The sequence below is a fragment of the Caretta caretta genome, chromosome 21 (assembly GCF_965140235.1).
Source record: "Caretta caretta isolate rCarCar2 chromosome 21, rCarCar1.hap1, whole genome shotgun sequence".
NCBI lineage: Eukaryota > Metazoa > Chordata > Testudines > Cheloniidae > Caretta > Caretta caretta.
In genome coordinates, this window is record NC_134226.1 from 18,280,248 (window position 1) to 18,303,985 (window position 23,738).

The following is a 23,738-nucleotide window of genomic DNA, read 5'->3' on the forward strand; positions in this document are numbered from 1 at the left end:
GTAAATTTTCTTGCAATCCTCTTTATTTTAAAGTGCTTTCATGCTTGTAAAAGCATAACGCCAGAAAATAAAAACAGGAGACGTAAGTCCTCTATTTTAAGAGGGGCACGATGAACAGCAACAATAGCTTCTCCAGCCAGCAATACCAATTTCTGTGCTCTTCAAGGAGTCTGCTGCCACCAATGCATTTTCCTCCTTCAATTTTTCCCTCTTGCAAGGTCTAGTCAATATTCCTTCCTTTTTCTTTCTTGAAATAAAATTATCCAGAACATACAACTTGCTATTAGAATAGCAACAGCGAGACAAAGAATATAACTTCACGTATTCCTTATTACCCAATCACCTTTAAGGGTGATAGAGTTGTTAAAGCTTCATTTTGACTAAATCCTGGACTGAAACAGCCATCAAGAGACCAATTATGGGTAATAATGTTGTGATTTTGGATAGCTGTCCACTGAGACCTCTGACTCCTTTTACAAAAACAACATACTGTAGGTCAGATAACCAGTTAGGGGTAGATCCAAAAAGAGGATTCAGGCTCAGCATTGCAGTGCCTAACTTTAGGTGCCCTGACACTTAGTGGAATCCATAGCCCCAAGTTAGGTGCCCAGGCTCCCTATACAATGCATGTGGAGAGTTAGGCACCTAAGAAGTGGATTTACAAAAGCCAGCGGACTGAGTGGGGAGCCGCCTAAAATAGCCAATAGGAAATCAGAGAAATGTAAAGCTAGAAGGGACTCATCTAGTCCAGCCTCCCAAGCTGAGGTAGGACCAAGTAAATTTAGATCATCCCTGACAGGGGTTTGCCTAATCTGTTCTTCAAAACCTCGCTTGGAAGCCTGGTCCAGTGCTTAGCTAGCCTCGTCGTTAGAAAGTTTTTCCCTAATATTTAACCTAATTCTCCCTTGCTGCAGATTAACATAATTACTTCTTGACCTACCTCCAGAGGCCATGGAGAAGTGATCACTGTCTTCTTTATAACAGCCCTTAACACATGTGAAGACTTACCAGGTTCTTCTTGGGTCTTCTTTTCTCAACAATAAACATACCCAATTTTTTTTAACCTTTCCTCACAGGTGCAGTTTTCTAAATCTTTTATCATGTTTGTTGCTTTCTTCTGGATTCTCTTCAACTTATCCATATCTTTTGTAAAGTGTGGCAGCCAGAACCGGCACACAGTATTCCAGCTGAGGCCTCGCCAGGGCTAAATATAGCAGGACAATTATCTCCTGTGTCTTACATACAACACTCTTGTTAATAACACACCAGAACAACAAATTGTTTTGGTTTTTTTTGCTGATACAGACTAACACAGCTACCACTGAAACTTCACAACTGCATCTCAAGGTTGACTCATATTCAATTTATGATAGACTATAACCCCCAGATCCTTTTCAGCAGTATGATAACCTAGTCAGTTATTTCCCATTTTGTAGTGTAGTACTTTGTATCATAGAATGTCAGGGTTGGAAGGGACCTCAGGAGGTCATCTAGTCCAACCCCCTGCTCAAAGCAACTAAATCATCTCAGACAGGGCTTTGTCAAGCCTGACCTTAAAAATATCTAAGGAAGGAGATTCCACCACCTCCCTAGGTAACCCATTCCAGTGCTTCACCACCCTCCTAGTGAAAATATCCAACCTAAACCTCCCCCACTGCATCTTCAGATCATAACTCCTTGTTCTGTCATCTGCTACCACTGAGAACAGGCTAGATCCATCATCTTTGGAACCCCCTTTCAGGTAGTTGAAAGCAGCTATCAAATCCCCCCTCATTCTTTTCTTCTGCAGACTAAATAATCCCAGTTCCTTCAGCCTCTCCTCATAAGTCACGTGCTCCAGTCCCCTAATCATTTTTGTTGCCCTCCACTGGACGCTTTCCAACTTTTCCACATCCTTCTTATAGTGTGGGGCCCAAAACTGGACACAGTATTCCAGATGAGGCCTCACTAATGCCGAATAGAGGGGAATGATCACGTCCCTCGATCTGCTGGCAATGCCCCTACTTATACAGCCCAAAATGCTGTTTGCCTTCTTGGCAACAAGGGCACACTGTTGACTCATATCCAGCTCTCATCCTCTGTAACCCCTAGGTTCTTTTCTGCAGAACTGCTGCGTAGTCACTCGGTCCCTAGTCTGTAGCAGTGCATGGGATTATTCCGTCCTAAGTGCAGGACTCTGCACTTCATCAGATTTCTTTTTGGCCCAATCCTCTAATTTGACTAGGTCCCTCTGTGTCCTATCCCTACCCTCCAGCGTATCTACCACTCGTCCCAGATTAGTATCATTTCCAAAATTGTGAGGGTGCCATCCATGCCATCCTCCAGATCATTAATGAAGATATTGAACAAAACCAGCCCCAGGCCTGACCCTTGGGGCACTCAACTTGATACTGCCTGTCAACTAGACATGGAGCCATTGATCACTGCCCAATGATCTAGCCGGCTTTCTATCCCCCTGATAGTCCATTCATCCAGCCCATACTTCTTTAACTTGCTGGCAAGAATACTGTGGGAGACCATATCAAAAGCTTTGCTAAAGTCAAGGAATAACACGTCCACTGCTTTCTCCTCATCCACAGAGCCAGTTATCTCGTCATAGAGGGCAATTAGATTAGTCAGGCATGACTTGCCCTTGGTGAATCCATGCTGACTGTTCCTGATCACTTTTGTCTCCTCTAAGTGCTTCAGAATTGATTCCTTGAGGACCTGCTCCATGATTTTTCCAGGGACTGAGGTGAGGCTGACTGCCTGTAGTTCCACAGATCCTCCTCCTTCCCTTTTTTAAAGATGGGCACTATATTAGCCTTTTTCCAGTCATCCGGGATCTCCCCTGATCACCACGAGTTTTCAAAGATAATGGCCAATGGCTCTGCAATCACATCCGCCAACTCCTTTAGCACTCTCGGATGCAGCACATCCGGCCCCATGGACTTGTGCTCGTCCAGCTTTTCTAAATAGTCCTGAACCACTTCTTTCTCCACAGAGGGCTGGTCACCTCCTCCCCATACTGTGCTACCCAGTGCAGTAGTCTGTGAGGTGATCTTGTTCGTGAAGACAAAGGCAAAAAAAAGCATTGAGTACTTCAGCTTTTTCCACATCCTCTGTCACTAGGTTGCCTCCCCCATTCAGTAAGGGGCCCACATTCCTTAACCTTCTTTTTGTTGATAATATACCTGAAGAAACTCTTCTTCTTACTCTGAACATCCTTTGCTAGTTGCAATTCCAAGTGTGATTTGGCCTTCCTGATTTCGCTCCTGCATGCCTGAGCAATATTTTTATACTCCTCCCTGGTCATTTGTCCAATCTTCCACTTCTTGTAAGCTTCTTTTTTGTGTTTAAGATCAGCAAGGATTTCACTATTAAGCCAAGCTGAGGGAGTCAATGTCTGCTTTTCTGAAGTCCAGGGTCCGTATTCTGCTACTCTCCTGTCTGTACCTGTCTTTATTGACTTTCACCTTGCTGATTTGAGACTAGTTCTCCAATTTGTCAAGGTAATTTTGAATTCTAATCATGTTCTCCAAAGTGCTAGCAACTTCTCCCAGCTTGGTGTCATACACAAATTTTATAAGCATCCTCTCCATTCCATTTCCAACTCAGTAATGAATGGCAAGGAAGGGCGTGGTATAAGCCCTGCCCTTTAAAGGGACTTAGGCGCCTAACTTCAGGCCAGAGGAAGAGATTCACAGCCATGAACCCTCTCCTGGAGTTAGGCACCAAAGCTAGGTCAGTCCTTTCTAGCCAAGAGCAGGAGGAGAAAGAGAAGGTGGCAGCAGCTATCGCCTCATTCCCTATAGTTCTGTGATCAGTGCATGCACGCAAGCTGCAGGAGACCCAGGTTCAAATTCCCAGAGAGGAGCAGGGTCTCGAAGTTCAGTCTCTCACTTCCCAAGCGAGTGCCCTAATCACTGGCTGTGGGGTATCCTGGGATAGGTTTCGCTCTCTGGTTCCTGTTAAAACTGGTCAACTTTGTATAAAATAATTAAATATTCATTGGAATAGGGACTTCAACCTCACTCTCACATACCTTAGAGGAGTTCCCTAATCACTGGGCCCTAGAGAGTCACTCTCACTTTCTCTCTGGCCCAATCCACTAGACCGGGGTCTCCAAACTTTTTGAATCACGCACCCCCAGGGCCAGCTCTAGGGAAGCAAAAAAAAAAGAGAGAGCTGCTGCCGGCGGGCCACCGAGGACGGAGCGGGGAGAGCCGAGCTGCTGCCAGCGCTCCTCCTGCCGCGCACCCCCAGGGATAGTCTTGAGCACCCCACTTGGAAGACCACTGCACTAGACGTGCTTTAAGGTGGCCTTTGAGCACTCCTACTGGATCGGGCTCCACAGGCAGGGTAAGTGGGCAAACACCTATTTTGGAAATCTCACTGGGGCTTAGGTGTGAACAGGTGAATGTGCACATTACCAGCAGAAATGTAGGCACCTGAAGGGTTAGATGGCAACAGAGTGGGAGTATTGAGGGTCTAAATTTTGACTTAAGTGCCTCAAGTGGCAGTTAGGTGCTTTGTAGATCTAGTTCAGGGGCGAGCAAACTTTTTGGCCTAAGGGCCACATCGGGTTTCCAAAATTGTATGGAAGGCTGGTTAGGGGAGGCTGTCTCTCCCCAAACAGCCAGGCATGGCCGGCCCCCACCTCCTATCCGACCCCCCCACTTCTCGCCCCCTGATGGCTTCCCCAAGACTCCTGCCCCATTCCCCCCCCCGCCCAGTCCCCTAACAGCTTCCCCGGGACTCCTACCCCATCCACCACCCCCTTTTCCCTGTCCCCTGACCACCCCTGAACCTCCCACCCCTGACTGCCCCCTGCCGCCCCATCCAACCCCCCTCTCCTTCCTGACTGCCCCCCCAGGACCCCTGCCCCATCCAACCTTCCTGTTCCCTGCCCTCTGACTGCCCCGACCCCTATCCACACCCTCGCCCCCTGCCCCCCACCCCCAGCTCCCCTGCCCTCTATCCAACCCCCCCTGCCCCCTTAACGCGCTGCCTGGAGCACCAGTGGCCCTACAGCCGCACAGCCCAGAGCGCCGGGTCAGGCCACAGCTCTGCAGCTGCGCTGCTCGGCCACCCAGAGCATTGTGCCAGCAGCGCAGCGTGGCCGAGGCTGCAAGGGTCTGGGGACAGCAGGGGAGGGTCGGGGGCGAGCCTCCTGGGCCAGGAGCTCAGGGGCCGGACAGGAGGGTCCTGCGGGCCATAGTTTGCTCACCTCTGATCTAAGTCCTTAGAGGTGAAAAGTTCTGAATCCCATCCAAATCCCCTGAGCTGTTCAGTTCCCTTGAAGTTCTATTTTAAAACTGGACAAAGGCTTAAGAATACACGCTTCAGTGTACAGACTGCAATTACCTCCCAAGAGTGGTGCTCTGGTTTTAACAGCTGTCAAACTTCCCCACAACCGGTGGTTTACACCCTAAAATAAACCGAAGACAACAATCAGAATGAAACAAAACTAAACATATTTAAGTTTTACAGCTAATTAAATTGCACCCTTTCAGACCCAGTTATAGTTATTACTAAACATCTGGAAGTTCTTTCATTATAAATCTGTTTTTCTCAGGAATTTATAAAAACAGCCATTTCATACTGTATTATACATAAACTGACAAAGTGGAATTGTTTTTAATCCATATAGTTATCAATGCTTTCTGACATTTTTATTTTCAGTTAATATTTAGTATGTAATTATAACACCTGTAAACTACACAAATCAGTTATTTATAATTTTCTGTGATGATGTAAAGTCTAATTGCTGGACCACTTATATTTTCTTTCTTTCTTTTTTTTTTTAAACCAAGACACTAAGGCCTTGGCTACACTTGTGAGTTAGAGCACATTAAAGTGGCCCCAGGTGCCCTAGCTCACTCCCCATTCACACTGGCAAGGCGCGTAGAGCGCTCTGACTCCACGGCTAGAGCACTTCTGGTACTCCACCTCCGCGAGAAGATTAATGTTTGTTGTGTAGTGGCTGAAACGCCTGGCCATCAGTGTGAATGAGGTGTTGCATTACTGCTCTCTGATCAGCCTCCGGAAACGTCCCATAACCCCCTTAAGTCAGGTGGTCACTCTTCTCATTGTTTTGAGCTTGCCTAGGAATGCGGATATGCCCTTTGAAAGCTCCGTTTCTGACAGCCAGCACCAAGACAAAGCAAGCCGTTCCTGTGGAATGCTGTACGAGAGAGAGAGAGAGGGGCGGGGAGGAGGGGGGCCTGCTGCTATCTGAACTTACAAGAAAGCAGGCTGACATGCTTTCAGCCCCCCAAAAACCCACTCTCTCTCCCCCCACATACACACAACACACTCCCCCCACCCCGATTTAAAAAGCATGTTGCAGTCAACTGCATGCTGGGATAGCTGCCCATAATGCACCGCTACCAAGTGCGGCAAATGTGGCCACACCGGTGCGCTTGAAGTGTGGACAGACTGCAGCGCTTTCCCTACTGTGCTCTACGAAGGCTGGTTTAACTCAAAGCGCTCTACATCTGCAAGTGTAGCCATACCCTAAGTAATGTTTTTACCACATAAAAAACAAACATTACACGATAGTATTTTACATTTATATACAGTAGAACCTCAGAGGTACAAAACACCAGAGTTACGAACTGATCATTTAACTACACTCCTCATTTGGAATTGGAAGTACACAATCAGACAGCAGCAGAGACAAGACCAAAAAAAAAAAAGAAAAGGAAATAGTGTTAAACGTACTCTACAAAAAATAAAAATAAAGGGAAAGCAGTATTTTTCTTCTGCAGAGTAAAGTTTCAAAGCTGTATTAAGTCAATGTTCAGTAATAAACTTTTGAAAGAACCATAATGTCTTGATCAGTGTTACAACCATTTCAGAGTTATGAACAACCTCCATTCCCAAGGTGTTCATAACTCTGAGGTTCTACTGTCATTCCTTTTCTCCTGAATCATCCCAAATTGCTTCACAAAGTATATACGCAGAAAACCAATTAAATTCAGAGTGGAAGCATGTCAACAGATAATTGCCGCACAACATAATGCACACAAGTGAACAGAGAGGAAATTTCATCCACATATGCTAGGGAAACCAACTTTTAGGGGAGATTGCCATGGAAACGTTAAAGGAAAACGTATTACACTTCTGTCTGAAAATATATTATCTATTAGTGTTACAAGTAACTCCCAAGATTGCTATACTAGAAAGAGATCATTGAAAATATTTCATTTTTCAGTTTTACTTTTGTACATTTTTACAGCAATTTTTCTATAGTTAGTTTTACTATTTCTCCTACAGAATTTTTGTTTCTCTTGTATAATCAGTTTTCCTCATTTCTGTGTCTTTCACACAGCAACAATGAAGAGAAAAATATTTTTTAAAACATGAAAATATGGTTTTATCCCCTAATTTAACAGAACTGAAAAAGTGCAGCAAATGAAACTACGTTAAACTCTTAAAAAAATCTAGAGGGATTTTTTAGATGATGGTGTCACTTTCGCATCCGCACAGAACAGAGAGGAATTCAACTTTTAAGATCAATAACCTTTCCAGAATGGAGAGAGGTAAATAACGGTGTCCTCGAGGGATCTGTACTGGCACCAGTGCTGTCCAACATCTTTATAAATGATCTGGAAGATGGGGGAAACAGTGAGGTGGCAAAATTTGCAGATGATACAAAATTACTCAGGATAGTTAAGTCCAAGGCAGACTGCAAAGAGCTACCAAGAGATCTCACAAAACTGAGTGACTGGGCAACAAAATGGCAGATGAAATTCAGTGTTGATAAATGCAAAGTAATGCACACTGGAAAACATACAAAATCCCAACTATACATACAAAATGACGGGGTCTAAATTAGCTGTTACCACTCAAGAAAGATCTTGGAGTCATTCTGAATATAACAGTGACATCCTTGCGGATCTTAAAACACAAAAAAGAAGCTTACAAGAAGTGGAAGATTGGACAAATGACCAGGGAGGAGTATAAAAATATTGCTCAGGCATGCAGGAGTGAAATCAGGAAGGCCAAATCACACTTGGAGTTGCAACTAGCAAGGGATGTTCAGAGTAACAAGAAGGGTTTCTTCAGGTATGTTAGCAACAAGGTGGGGGTCAAGGAAAGTGTGGGCCCCTTACTGAATGGGGGAGGCAACCTAGTGACAGAGGATGTGGAAAAAGCTGAAGTACTCAATGCTTTTTTTGCCTCTGTCTTCACAAACAAGGTCAGCTCACAGACTGCTGCACTGGGCAGCACAGCATGGGGAGGAGGTGACCAGCCCCCTGTGGAAAAAGAAGTAGGTCAGGACTATTTAGAAAAGCTGGACGAGCACAAGTCCATGGGGCCGGATGTCCTGCACCCGAGGGTGCTAAAGGAGTTGGCTGATGTGATTGCAGAGCCATTGGCCATTATCTTTGAAAACTCGTGGTGATCAGGGGAGATCCCGGATGACTGGAAAAAGGCTAATGTAGTGCCCATCTTTAAAAAAGGGGAGGAGGATCCAGGGAACTACAGGCTAGTCAGCCTCACCTCAGCCCCTGGAGAAATCATGGAGCAGGTCCTCAAGGAATCAATTCTCAAGCACTTAGAGGAGAGGAAAGTGATCAGGAACAGTCAGCATGGATTCACCAAGGGCAAATCGTGCCTGACTAACCTAATTGCCTTCTATGACGAGATAACTGCCTCTGTGGATGAGGAGAAAGCAGTGGACATGTTATTCCTTGACTTTAGCAAAGCTTTTGATATGGTCTCCCACAATATTCTTGCCAGCAAGTTAGAGAAGCATGGGCTGGATGAATGGACTATCAGGTGGATAGAAAGTTGGCTAGATCATTGGGCTCATCGGGTAGTGATCAACGGCTCCATGTCTAGTTGGCAGGCAGTATCAAGCGGAGTGCCCCAGGGGTCGGTCCTGGGGCCGATTTTGTTCAATATCTTCATTAATGATCTGGAGGATGGTGTGGATTGCACCCTCACAATTTTGCAGATGACACTAAACTGGGAGGAGTGGTAGATACGCTGGAGGATAGGGATAGGATACAGAGGGACCTAGACAAATTGGAGGATTGGACCAAAAAAAAATCTGATGAGCTTCAACAAGGACCAGTTCAGAGTCCTGCACTTAGGACGGAATAATCCCATGCACTGCTACAAACCAGGGACCAAGCGACTAGGCAGCAGTTCTGCAGAAAAGGACCTAGGGGTTACAGTGGACGAGAAGCTGGATATGAGTCAACAGTGTGCCCTTGTTGCCACGAAGGCTAACGGCATTTTGGGCTGTATAAGTAGGGGCATTGCCAGCAGATCGAGGGACGTAATCGTTCCCCTCTATTCAGCATTGGTGAGACCTCATCTGGAGTACTGTGTCCAGTTTTGGGCCCCACACTACAAGAAGGATGTGGAAAAACTGGAAAGAGTCCAGCGGAGGGCAACAAAAATGATTAGGGGGCTGGAACACATGATTTATGAGGAGAGGCTGAAGGAACTGGGATTATTTATTCTGCAAAAGAGATGAGTGAGGGGGGATTTGATAGCTGCTTTTGACTACCTGAAAGGGGGTTCCAAAGAGGATGGATCTAGACTGTTCTCAGTGGTATCAAATGAAAGAACAAGGAGTAATGGTCTCAAGTTGCAGTGGGGGAGGATTAGGTTGGATATTTGGAAAAACTTTTTCACTAGGAGGGTGGTGAAGCACTGGAATGGGTTACCTAGGGAGGTGGTAGAATCTCCTTCCTTAGAGGTTTTTAAGGCCTGGCTTGACAAAGCCCTGGCTGGGATGATTTAATTGGGGAATGGTCCTGCTTTGAGCAGGAAGTTGGACTAGATGACCTCCTGAGGTCCCTTGCAATCCTGATATTCTATGATTCTGTGAATAGTTCTCTGAAAACATTCCCTCAATGTGCAGGGCAGTCAAAAAAGCAAAAGAATGTTGGGAACCACTAGGAAAGACGTAGATAATAAGAAAGTAAAAATCATAGTGTCTCCTTATAAATCAATGGTATGCCCACATCTTGAACACGGCATTCAGTTCTTGTCACCCCATCTCAAAAGATAAGGAGTACTTGTGGCACCTTAGAGACTATCCGATGAAGTGAGCTGTAGCTCACGAAAGCTTATGCTCAAATAAATTGGTTAGTCTCTAAGGTGCCACAAGTACTCCTTTTCTTTTTTGCGAATACAGACTAACACGGCTGTTACTCTGAAACCCATCTCAAAAGAGATATATTAAAAATGGAAAAGGTACAGAGAAGAGCATCAAAAATGATTAGGGGCATGGAACAGCTTCCATATGAGAAGAGATTAAAAAGACAGATTTTTCAGCTTGGAAAAAGAGATAACTAAAAGGGGAGATATGATAGAGGTCTATAAAATCATGACCAGTGTGGAGAAAGCGAATAAGGAAATGTTATTTACTCCTCCTCATAACACAAGAACTAGGAGTCACCAAATGAAATTAACAGGCAACAGGTTTAAAACCAACAAAAGGAAATACTTCTTCACACACAACACACAGACAACCTGTGGGACTCATTACCAGGGGATGTTGTGAAGGCCAAAACTATGTCAGGATCCCCCAAAAAAACAAAAAACCTAGAGAAGTTCCTGGATGATAGGTCCATCAATAACTATTACCCAGGATGGTCAGGGATGCAACACCATGCTCTGGGTGCCCTTAGCTTCTGTTTGCCAGAAGTTGGAGTGGACGACAGGGGATGGATCACTCGATGATTGCCTGTTCTATTTATTCCCTCTGAAGCAAATGCTGTTGGCCACTGTTGGAAGATGGGATACTGGGCTAGATGGACCATTGGTCTGACCCACTAGGGCTGTTCTTATGTTTTTATGTTAACCTTAACAGAACTCTACGGGTTAGATTCACAAAGGGAATTAGGCACCTAAGTCCAAGATTTAGGGGGAACCTGTACTCATAAAACCCCAACTCAGCTGCTGCCACACCTTGTAGATGCCCAAACTCACCTGGAGTCAAAGTTTTTGCAGGTGTCTAAGTTTCTGTGTCTGGGCATGCAAACTACTGCTTCACTCTAGGCATCTGGATGCCTACGGTCCAGTGCAATTCACAAACCAGGGGAAGGTAAGTGCTCCTCTGCCTAACTTGCTTGTGTGTCCTGATCTGGTAGGTGTGCCCAGTGTATGCCAAACTCCACACAAAATAGTTGGGAGGATTGAGGAGAGCGGGCGCGAAAGGGAAGGAGGAGCTACCTTGTAACTTTTGGTCCAGTACTCACCCTGGATGTGGGAGATCCTTGATTCAAGTCCCCCCATCACTCGATGAGGAGAAGGGGTTTAAACAGGCATCAGCCACCTCTTCGGTGAGTGTCCTAACCCAGTGCTCCCAAACATTTTGGGTCTTTTTTTGCAACCCACCATTACATATACACATCCTCCACCCTGGCACTGCAAGCCTAATCCTGGCCAAGTGTGGAGAGGAGGCTTTGGGCCAGGAGAGCAAGCCTGCCCTATGTTCACCCCACAGCGACACTTCCTGTTCCACTGGGCTCAGTCCAGCTCCCTGCTCTCGGCCTTGCGACCTGGTGCTGAGGGACAGAGTATCACTTAGTTTGGCTGATGAAGGAGGGGCAGCTGGGCCAAATCTGAGTAGCACTGCAACCCCAGGCACCAGATCACAATGCCTGGGACGGGACAGTAGCCACTGCTGCAAGGTGAGTGAGGGGTGGGCTTGTTCTTCACACACATACACACACGTCAGGAGAAGTATATGTCTGCCAAGGCCCAGTGACAAGTTAATCTGGCCCTGGACATGGCAATCCATCTAGAACCTTCCCAGGACCCACTGTTTGGGAAACACTGGCCTAGCAGACTGGCTTTCGTGAATCCCATTCTTAGGTGCTTATCTCCCTCCACTCACTGTATAGAAATCATAAGCACCTAACCCAGGCTTTGTGAATCCCAGTGATTTTCTAGGCACCCTTATAGGAAGATGTCTCTTAAAGAGATTTCCCTGGGGCTGCCACCAGCTGTATAAGTCACAGGGAACATGCAGAAGGCAGTGAGCTGGTGTAGAGGCACAAGGCTTCTACACAGATGGACCTGGAATCCATGTGGATCGTCGGCAACTGAGAGGTTTATTCTCCTGGCCTGCAACCTGTTCTGCCCTGCCTCTCAATACGATGACTGGGGACAAGCCTCCATGAAGAGAACTTCATGGAGATTTCCTCCTCTTAGGTCACTCCCACATGTTTATTGTTGGAAGGAAAGGGAAGCAAAGCTACTGTTAGTTTATCTACAAGAAATTATTTTACTCACCACTGGGGAATTTCTGAACCCTTTGATAGCCTGGAAGATGCCACCACCTATGGCTCCCATTGTGAAGGCACCACCACAGTCATCTACTATCCGCCAGGGGCTAAAGAGGGAAAAAAAAAACAAATTAGCATGCTGAAATCCATGCTAAAGAACATGAAAACTACCATAAAGTTAATGTGTAATTGAGAAAGTATGTACCCATGCTCTCCCAAAATACTTACAAAGCTCTAAGAGTTTCTGGCAATTCACGTACAAAGTTAATGCCATGTCATTTGAAAACGAGAGTGAAACAAAACTGCCAACTGCAATATCTGTCACATCTGGTTTACTAACCTCCCAGCAAGACCAACACCACATTTACATACAGAAGAACCCCATTTACCCAATCTAACTGGGACCAGGGCCAGACTGGATAATAAAAAATTCAGATAATCAGGAGAATGGGCAAAGAGCCTTCTATCTGTTATTTAAAGATGCGGAGTTACTTTTAAACTAGCGGACCCCTCTTCAAAAAGCATTAAAAAACTTACCCCCCCCCTTCTTATCTACTTAACTAAAAATACAACCCCCTAGTTGTTGTACAGCAAGAGAGTCGGGCCACCCGCCCTGCCCGGGGCTGACAGTCTGAGCCCCGTCACCTGGTTCGGTTAATACAGAGAGCCAGAAAACAGAGTCACGGATAAATGGGGTTCTTCTGTACTTAGTGGCACAGAAATCATACCAAAACAAACCAATGATTTATCTATAGCTTGACAACCTGCCTCCCTATGGTGGTGAACATCTTCTAATTCAAAGGAAGATTTAACCTCTTTCTCCAGTCATGCAACTAGCCAAATTTCCCTTCCCCTTCACTCCCTTATAATGGAACTCTCCCACCCGCCCCTTGTGAAACTGATTTAAAATCTTCTTTTATGCACCATGCTTCCTTGAAGCACTCTACAACAGACCTTTAGAAATTGCTACACTGGATCAGGCTCAAGGTCTGTCTAGTCCAGTGTCCTGTCTCTAGCAGTAGCGACCACCAGAAGCTTCAGAGGAAGGTGCAAGAACCTGCATCAGGACAACGTGAGACAATCTGTCCCCATGTTACGTCTCACCCTGATCGCTAACAGTTAGAGAATGGCTTAAGACCTAAAAGATGAGACTTACTAACCCTTCAAAGCTATTAATTATAACAATTCTATATAGTCTCCTAACCCATGTACATGTCCAATCCCTCTTTGAATACTTCCGATTTTCTTACATTCAGTGACTTCCAATGGCAGTGAGATCCAGTTTAAATTTGCCACCTTTCAGTTCCATTGAAAGTCACTTTGTTCTTCTGTTATGAGCCAGAGAAAACAGAAGCTCCCAAATCTACTTTCTGTAGACCATTATTTTACATATTTCTATCATGTCCCTTCTGAAATTAAACAAACAAACAATCTTTTCAATCTCACGTAAGAGCTTTTCAAAGTGCCTAGTCATTCTCGCTGTCCTTCTCTGAACCTCCTCTACCCCGCCGCGATATCCTTTAAGAGACAGAGTGACTGATACCACACAGTATATTCTAAATGAAGGCAAGCCATTGATTTCTATAGTGGCATTATATTCTCTGTGTAATTCTCCATTCCATTTTCATTTTAACATTGTTTGCGCTTTTTTTCACTGCAGCTGCATATTCAGAAGGCAAGAGCACTGAGTTGTTCATAGTGGTGCCCCAGTCTCTTTCCTGAATTGATAAGTTAATTTAGAACCCTGTTGCTTTATGACCAGTTCAAGTTTTCTCTTCAATCTGCCATCCCGTTGCCCATTCAGCAAGCTTGATTAGATCATAGACTCAGAGGGTTAGAAGGGACTGCAAAGGTAATCTAATCTAACCTCCTGCCAAGATGCAGGATTTGCTGTTTAAGCCATCCAAGACAGCTGGCTCTCTAGCCTCCTTTTGAAAACCTCCAGTGAAGAAGCTTCCACAAGCTCCCTAGGCGTCTGTTCCGTTGTCCTACTGTTCTTACAGTTAGGAAGCTTTTCCTGAGATTTAATCTAATCTGCTGTACTGTGGTTTGACCCCATTGCCTCTTGTCCTGCCCTCTGTGGCAAGAGAGAACAACTTTTCTCCATCTTTTTTATGGCAGCCCTTCAAGTATTTGAAGACCACTATCATAGCCCCCTTTAATCTCTTTTCCAGTTGAAACATACCCAATTCCTTCAGGCTTTGCACATATGACTTGCATTTCATCCCTTTGATAATCTTTGTCACTCACTTCTGGATCCTTTCATAAGGATATAAGAACGGCTAAACTGGGTCAGACCAAAGGTCCATAAAGCCAAGCATCCCATCCCCCAACAGTGGCTACCGCCAGGCGCCCCAGAGGGAATGAACAGAACAGGCAACCATCAAGTGATCCATCCCCTGCTGCCCATTCTCAGCTTCTGGCAAACAGAGGCTAGGCACACCATCCCTGCCCATCCTGGCTAATAGCCATTCAATCATCCATGAATATATCTAATTTTTTTTTGAACCCTGTTATAGTTTTGGCCTTCACAACATCCTCTGGCAAGGAGTTCCACATGTTTACTCTGTGTTGTGTAAAGAAATACTTCCTTTTGTTTTAAATCTGCTGCCTACTAATTTCATCAGGTCACCCCTGGTTCTTGTGTTACGCGAAGGGGTAAATAATACTTCCTTATTTACTTTCTCCGCCCTAGTCATGATTCTATAGCCCTCTATCATATCCCTCCTTAGCCGTCTCTTTTCCAAGCTGTACAGTCCCAGTATTTTTAATCTCTCCTTGTACAGAAGCCGTTCCAGAACCCTAATAATTTTTGTTGCCCTTCTCTGAATCTTTTTCAATTCCAATATATCTTTTTTTTAAATGGGGTGACCACATCTTCACGACGTATTCAAAATGTAGCCATACCATGGATTTATATAGAGGCAACATGATATTTTCAGTCTTATTATCTATCCCTTTCTTAATGATTCCCAACATTCTGTTTGCTTTTTTGCCTGCCGCTGCACACTGAGTGGATGTTTTCAGAGAACTCTCTACAATGACGCCAAGATCTCTTTCTCGAATTATAACAGCTAATTTAAACCCCATCATTTTGCATGTATAGTTGGGATTATGTTTTCCAATGTGCATTTTTTTGCATTTATCCACATTAAATTTCATCTGCCATTTTGTTGCCCAGCCACCCAGTTTTGTAAGATCCCTTTGCAGCTCTTCGCAGTCCGCTTTGGACTTAACTATCTTGAGTAATATTGTATCATCTGCAAATTTTGTCACCTCACTGTTTACCCCTTTTTCCAAGTCATTTATGAATATGTTGAATAGTACTGGTCCCAGTATAGCTCACTGGGTGACATGACTATTTACCTCTCTCCACTCTGAAAACTGACCATTTATTCCTACCCTTTGTTTCCTATCTTTTAACCAGTTACCCATCCATGCGAGGACCCTCCCTCTTATCCCACGACCGCTTACTTTGCTTAAGAGCCTTTGGTGAGGGACCTTGTCAAAGGCTTTCTGAAAATCTAAGTACACTATATCTACCCTACCAAATTCACGGTTCATTTTGGTAAATTTCACGGTCATGGGATTTCAAAAATAGTGAATTAGAGGATTGGGCCAAAAGAAATCTGATGAGATTCAACAAGAACAAGTAAAAAGTCCTGCACTTAGGAAGGAAGAATCCCATGTACTGCTACAAACTAGGGACTGAGTGGCTAGGCAGCAGTTCTGCAGAAAAGGACCTAGGGATTACAGTGGACGAGAAGCTGGATGAGAGTCATAGAATCATAGAATATCAGGGTTGGAAGGGACCCCAGAAGGTCATCTAGTCCAACCCCCTGCTCAAAGCAGGACCAATTCCCAGTTAAATCATCCCAGCCAGGGCTTTGTCAAGCCTGACCTTAAAAACCTCTAAGGAAGGAGATTCTACCACCTCCCTAGGTAACGCATTCCAGTGTTTCACCACCCTCTTAGTGAAAAAGTTTTTCCTAATATCCAATCTAAACCTCCCCCACTGCAACTTGAGACCATTACTCCTCGTTCTGTCATCTGCTACCATTGAGAACAGTCTAGAGCCATCCTCTTTGGAACCCCCTTTCAGGTAGTTGAAAGCAGCTATCAAATCCCCCCTCATTCTTCTCTTCTGCAGGCTAAACAATCCCAGCTCCCTCAGCCTCTCCTCATAACTCATGTGTTCCAGACCCCTAATCATTTTTGTTGCCCTTCGCTGGACTCTCTCCAATTTATCCACATCCTTCTTGAAGTGTGGGGCCCAAAACTGGACACAGTACTCCAGATGAGGCCTCACCAATATCGAATAGAGGGGAACGATCACGTCCCTCGATCTGCTCGCTATGCCCCTACTTATACATCCCAAAATGCCACTGGCCTTCTTGGCAACAAGGGCACACTGCTGACTCATATCCAGCTTCTCGTCCACTGTCACCCCTAGGTCCTTTTCCGCAGAACTGCTGCCTAGCCATTCGGTCCCTAGTCTGTAGCGGTGCATTGGGTTCTTCCGTCCTAAGTGCAGGACCCTGCACTTATCCTTATTGAACCTCATCAGATTTCTTTTGGCCCAATCCTCCAATTTGTCTAGGTCTTTCTGTATCCTATCCCTCCCCTCCAGCGTATCTACCACTCCTCCCAGTTTAGTATCATCCGCAAATTTGCTGAGAGTGCAATCCACACCATCCTCCAGATCATTTATGAAGATATTGAACAAAACCGGCCCCAGGACCGACCCCTGGGGCACTCCACTTGATACCGGCTGCCAACTAGATATGGAGCCATTGATCACTACCCGTTGAGCCCGACAATCTAGCCAGCTTTCTACCCACCTTGTAGTGCATTCATCCAGCCCATACTTCCTTAACTTGCTGACAAGAATACTGTGGGAGACCGTGTCAAAAGCTTTGCTAAAGTCAAGAAACAATACATCCACAGTCAACAGTGTGTCCTTGTTGCCAAGAAGGCCAATGGCATTTTGGGTTGTATAAGTGGGAGCACTGCCAGCTGATCAAGGGATGTGATCATTCCCCTATATTTGGCATTGTTGAGGTCTCATCTGGAGCATCAAAGAGCGGGGGTCAGCTTATAAACTGGTCTACACCAAAATTTGATGATTTAAATTCTATGGAATCATTGAACTGAATATCTAATACTGTGTCATTTTTTTACCTGGCGCATCTGCAGGCACAGAGCCCCTCAGCTCCCAGTGGCCGCGGTTCGCAATTCCCAGCCAATGGGAGCTGCAGGAAGCGCCACTTCCCACAGCTCCCATTGGCTAGGAACGGCGAACTGCGGCCACTGGGAGCTGAGGGGCTCCATGCCTGCAGACGCACCAGGTAAACAAAATGACTAGGCCCACTAGTGGCTTTCCCTAACAGGCCAGGAGCCAAAGTTTGCCAACCCCTGAAATATAGGGTCGGGTTATGAAAGTGTCAAAGTTTTTGCTATTTTTACCTAACCATTTTGGGGGGTCAGCTTATAAACGAATGGGCTAATGAACGAGTATATACAATTCTTTAAAAAAAATTGCTATTACTTTTTGAGTCTTTGGCTAGCCGTTCTTAATTCTTTTTTGGCCTTCCTAACTATATTTTTACACTTCACTTGGCAGACTATGCTCCTTTCTATTTTCCTCACTAGGATTTAGCTTCCACTTTTTAAAGGCCTTTTTGCCTCTCACTGCTTCTTTTACCGTGGCTAAACAACCAAGTGGCACTTTTTTGGTTCTCTTACTCTGTTTTTTAATTTAGGATATGCATTTAAGTTGAGCCTCTATTATGGTGTCTTTAAAAAGTTTCCATGCAGCTTGGAAAGATTTCACTTTTGGCACCGTACCTTTTAATTTCTGAAAAAGCAACAAGGAGTACTTGTGGCACCTTAGAGACTAACAAATTTATTTGGGCATAAGCTTTTGTGAACTAAAACCCACTTCATCAGATGCACGGAGTGGAAAATACAGTAGGAAGTTATATATACAGAGTACATGAAGAGATGGGGGTTGCCTTACCAATTCTAAAGAGACAATTCAGTTAAAGTGGGCTATTATCAGCAGGAGGAAAAAATCACTTTTGTAGTGGTAATCCGGGTGGACCATTTCAAACAGTTGACAGGTGAATAACAGTAGGGGGGAAATTAGCATGGGGAAATAGTTTTTAGTTTGTGTAATGACCCATCCACTCCCAGTCTTTATTCAGGCCTAATTTGATGGTGTCCAGTTTGCAAATTAATTCCAGTTCTGCAGTTTCTCGTTAGAGTCTGTTTTTGAAGAAAACGAGAAACTGGACCAGCTCCACTTAGGACTAAATCAAGAATTGCCTCTCCTCTTGTAAAAAGAAAAGGAGTACTTGTGGCACCTTAGAGACTAACGAATTTATTTGAGCATAAGCTTTTGTAAGCTACATTCAGTGGAAATGAATGCATCCGATGAAGTGAGCTGTAGCTCACGAAAGCTTATGCTCAAATAAATTTGTTAGTCTCTAAGGTGCCACAAGTCCTCCCTTTCTTTTTGCGAATACAAACTAACACGGCTGCTACTCTGAAACCTCTCCTCTTGTGGGTTCCAAGACTAGCTGCTCCAAGAAGCAGTCATTTAAGGTGTCAAGAAACTTTATCTCTGCATCCCGTCCTGAGATAACATGTACCCAGTCAATATGGGGATAGTTGAAATCCCCCATTATTATTAATAGAGTTATTTTTATTATGATAGCCTCTCTAATCTCCCTGAGTATTTTGCAGTCCTATCACCATCCTGATCAGGCGGTCAGTAGTATATCCCTACTGCTATATTCTTATTATTTGATTATGGAATTGGTATCCATAGAGATTCTATGGCACAGTTTCGTTCATTTAAGATTTTTAAATCATTTGATTCCATGCTTTCTTTCACATATAGTGCTACTCCATCAGCACAACCTGTTCTGCCCTTCCGATATATTTTGTACCCAGGTATTACTGTGTCCCATTGATTATCCTAATTCCACCAAGTTTCTGCAATGCCTATTATATCTATACCCTCACTTAATATGAAGCACTCTAGTTCACGCATCTTATTACTTAGACTTCTAGCATTTGTATATAAGCACTTTAAAAAATTGTCATAGAATCATAGAATATCAGAATTGGAAGGGACCTCAGGAGGTCATCTAGTCCAACCCCCTGCTCAAAGCAGGACCAATCCCCAACTAAATCATCCCAGCCAGGGCTTTCTCAAGCCTGACCTTAAAAATATCTAAGGAAGGAGATTCCACCACCTCCCTAGGTAACCCATTCCAGTGTTTTACCACCCTCCTAATAAAAAAGTTTTTCCTAATATCCAACCTAAACCTCCCCCACTGCAACTTGAGACCATTACTCCTCAGTGGTAGCTGATGACAGAACAAGAACAGGCTAGATCCATCCTCTTTGGAACCCCCTTTCAGGTAGTTGAAAGCAGCTATCAAATCCCCCCTCATACTTCTTTTCCGCAGACTAAACAATCCCAGTTCCCTCAGTCTCTCCTCATAAGCCATGTGTTCCAGTCCCCTAATCATTTTTGTTGCCCTCCACTGGACTCTTTCCAACTTTTCCACATCTTTCTTGTAGTGTGGGACCCAAAACTGGACACAGTACTCCAGATGAGGCCTCACCAATGTTGAATAGACGGGAACGATCACGTCCCTCAATCTGCTGGCAATGCCCCTACGTATACATCCCAAAATGCCATTGGCCTTCTTGGCAACAAGGGCACACTGTTGACTCATATCCAGCTTCTTGTCCACTGTAACCCCTAGGTCCTTTTCTGCAGAACTGCTGCTGAGCCATTCGGTCCCTAGTCTGTAGCGGTGCATGGGGTTCTTCTGTCCTAAGTGCAGGACTCTGCACTTGTCCTTGTTGAACCTCATCAGATTTCTTTTGGCTCAATCCTCTAATTTGTCTAGGGCCCTCTGTATCCTATCCCTACCCTCCAGGGTATCTACCTCTCCTCCCAGTTTAGTGTCATCTGCAAACTTGCTGAGGGTGCAATCCACACCATCCTCCAGATCATTTACGAAGATATTGAACAAAACCGGCCCGAGAACCGATCCTTGGGGCACTCCACTTGATACCGGCTGCCAACTAGACATGAAGCCATTGATTACTACCCGTTGAGCCTGACAATCTAGCCAACTTTCTATCCACCTGACAGTCCATTCATCTTCTTTAACTTGCTGGCAAGAATACTGTGGGAGACCGTGTCAAAAGCTTTGCTAAAGTCAAGGAACAACACGTCCACTGCTTTCCCCTCATCCACAGACCCAGTTATCTCGTCATAGAAGGCAATTAGATTAGTCAGGCATGACTTGCCCTTGGTGAATCCATGCTGACTGTTCCTGATCATTTTCCTCTCCTTTAAGTGCTTCAGAATTGATTCCTTGAGGATCTGCTCCATGATTTTTCCAGGGACTGTGGTGAGGCTGACTGGCCTGTAGTTCCCAGTTTTCAGTTGTCTGCCATTACATAATGTAACTGAATGGGACTCTTTCATTTGACTGTTTCTCATCAGATCCTACCTGTGTTTTATCACATTCCATCCTCTCCTCCTTACTAGGAGGCTGAGAAACTCCATTAATAGCTTCTCCCCTAAGGGATGTCTCTGTCCAAATCACATGCTCCTCGCTCCTCTGCCCCTGTCGGCTTTCCCCCAGCCCTTAATTTAAAAACTGCTCTACAACCTTTTTAATTTTAAGAGCAAGCAATCTGGTTTCATTTTGGTTTAGGTGGAGCCCATCCTTCTCATATAGGCTCCCCCTTTCCCAAAAGGTGCCCTAGTTCCTAATAAATCTAAACGCATCCTCCCTACACCATCATCTCATCCCTGCATTGAGACCCTGCAGCTCTGCCTGTCTAGCTGCCCTGCGCATGGAACTGGAAGCATTTCAGAGAACATTACCATGGAGGTCCTGGAATTCAATCTCCAGGACTTCTCCCCTATCCTTCCCTATGTCATTGGTACGCACACCGTTGGTACTCCCCAACACTACACACAAGCCTATCTAGATGTCTCAAGAGATCCATAACGTTCACATCAGGCAGGCAAGTCACTATGCGGTTCTCCCAGTCATCAGAAATGCAGCTATGTTTCTAATGACTGAATCCCCCTATCACCTGTCTCTTCCTAATAACTGGAGTTCCCTCCCCCAGAGAGGTATGCTCAGTGCAAGAGGATACCATGACATTATCTGGAAGGAGGGCCCCAACCACAGGATCATTTCCCTCTGCTCCAGTTGAACGTTCTCCTTCCCTGAGACTGTCATCCTCCTCAACAGCACAGAGGCTGTCAGACCAGGGGTGGGACTATTCTACAGTGTCCTGGAAAGTCTTATCTATGTACCTCTCTGTCTCCCTGAACTCCTCCAGCGCAGCCACTCTGGTCTCCAAAGGGCCAAGAACTCCTTGCACCGAATGCACACATCCAGTTTTTCTACATCCTTTCTATACATTGGTTGAGAAAAATTGGACACAGTACTCCAGCTGAGGCCTAACCAGCGCCAAGTAGAGCAGAAGCATCACCTGTTAAAGCAATCTAAAATTGCATTTGCTTTTTTTGCAATAGCATCCCATTGTTGACTCATGTGAGGTAGTGATCAGTGCTGCTGCCAAGCCAGTTTTTCCCAGTATTCATGCATTTGGTTTTTCTTCCTTAAGTGTAGCACCTTACATTTGTCTTTGTTGAATTTCATTTGGTTGTCTATAGCAGTGGTTCTCAACCCGGGGTACATGTATCCCTGGAGGTACTCAGAGGTCTTGCAGGGGGTTCTCAACTCATCTACATCACTGTTTCTCAATGTAGGGGTTGCAGCCCCCAGGGGGGGTCATCGGACAGGCTGCAAGTGCAGGGCCGGCAGTAGGGGGCAGCAAGCAGGGCAATTGCTCAGGGCCCCATGCTACAGTGGGCCCCACGTCGTGAGACTCAGGCTTCAAACAAGGCTTGCAAGTGAAAAAACAAGCTCAAGCATCACCCTGAAATGCAAGTACAATATTTATATTCCAATCTATTTATATGCTATTTATATGCTAATTATATGGTAAAAATGAGAAAGTAAGCAATGTTTCAGTAATAGTGTGCTGTGACACTTCTGTATTTTTATGTCTGATTTTGTAAGCAAGTATTTTTTTAAGTGAGCTGAAACCTGGCAGTATGCAAGACAAATCAGACTCCCTAAAGGAGTACAGTAGCCTGGAAAGGTTGAGAACCACTGATGCATCCGATGAAGTGATCTGTAGCTCACGAAAGCTCATGCTCAAATAAATTGGTTAGTCTCTAAGGTGCCACAAGTCCTCCTTTTCTTTTTGATCTATAGCCCAGTTCTCCAATTTATCCCTGACTTTTAGCTCTATCGTCCAAAGTATTGGCAACACCACCACCACCTTTGTGTCATCTGCAAACCTGATCAGTACGCTCTGGACCCCTCCCTCCGACTCATTAATACAAACGTTACCGCCCCCTGACCCAGAACAGAGCCGGGCTGAACCTCACTTGAGACCTCCCTCCAATCACCCTAGTCCTAGCGCCGCTTTGCCGGCAACTGCTTCACCGCTGAGGTATCCGCTGGAGGGGGGCCCTCTGGAGCCATCAGTCCCCCAGCTCACGTCTCAGCGCGCCAGGGGTCGCGCCCAAGCACCCCCCGCTGTCTCTGGACCGGACCCCCCGAAATCATGCTGTGAGACTGGCGAACGCTGAGGCTGCCGCACCGACGCCTGTGGAACAGCGGAGCCGTCAGGGCTCCCGCTAGGCTCCAGCCTACCCTCCGGCCCGCCCGCCTCACGCGGCACTGCAGGGCCTTCTCCCGCCAGGCCTCCGATGGCCCCGTCCGCTGGGGCGGGACACGCCTTCCCTGCCCGCCGCGGCCCAACCCCCGGCTCCGCCCGGCCGCGGGAGCGGCCCACGGGCCCGGCATGGCGCTGCCCAGCGGCCCCGAACCGGCGCGGCCCCGCGCTCAGCGGCCCGGGAGAGGCGCGCGGCAGGCAGGGACCCGCCAGGGGCCGCTCACCAAGGCTCGCGCGCGTACTCCTCCATCTTGGGTCAGCCGGGCCGGCACGCTCCCCGCAAGGCCCGAGCCGGCGACCGAACGGGTCACGTGACTGACCGCAGAACGTTCCACGTTCGCTCGCGACCCTGAGGCAATGCGGTTGGCTCCAGCCTGGGCGAGCTGGCCAATGGGGTTCCAGGAGGGCGGGCCGGGCGCGCTGTCATTCGCAGTGGGCGGTATCCTTCCTTTGACTCCAAACCGCCTGATCCCCGCTGAGGCTGCCCGAGCCTGTAGGGGGCAGCCGTGATGATCGGCCCTGGCGGGGTGCTGCCCTGCTGCCCCTCCCCCCGCACACATGCACCCTGCGGGCCCAGGCTGGGGGGTTCTCTGTGGTGCCCCTCCCCCCCCGTCTGAGCCCAGGCTGGGGGGTTCTCTGTGGTGCCCCTCCCCCCCTGTCTGAGCCCAGGCTGGGGGGTTCTCTGTGGTGCCCCTCCCCCCC

The 23,738-nt window shown here is 46.2% G+C and overlaps 1 protein-coding gene across 2 annotated transcripts in view; it reads right to left on the bottom strand.

Annotated features, from left to right (window-relative positions):
- The window catches only part of TIMM17A (translocase of inner mitochondrial membrane 17A), a 33,656-nt gene extending 10,240 nt beyond the window's left edge, over nt 1-23,416 (bottom strand). The window contains exons 1-3 of one of the 2 annotated variants that reach the window (XM_048826675.2): nt 23,261-23,416; nt 12,247-12,346; nt 5,347-5,410 (exon numbers count right to left, since the gene is read on the bottom strand). In XM_048826675.2, coding sequence (XP_048682632.2) covers nt 5,347-5,410; nt 12,247-12,346; nt 23,261-23,286 — 190 coding nt within the window. In that variant the 5' untranslated portion in view covers nt 23,287-23,416. Of the gene's footprint in view, nt 1-5,346; nt 5,411-12,246; nt 12,347-22,961; nt 23,183-23,260 lie in introns of those variants that run through there. The other variant, XM_048826674.2, reaches the window with a different exon arrangement.
- Nucleotides 23,417-23,738: the final 322 nt, after the last annotated feature.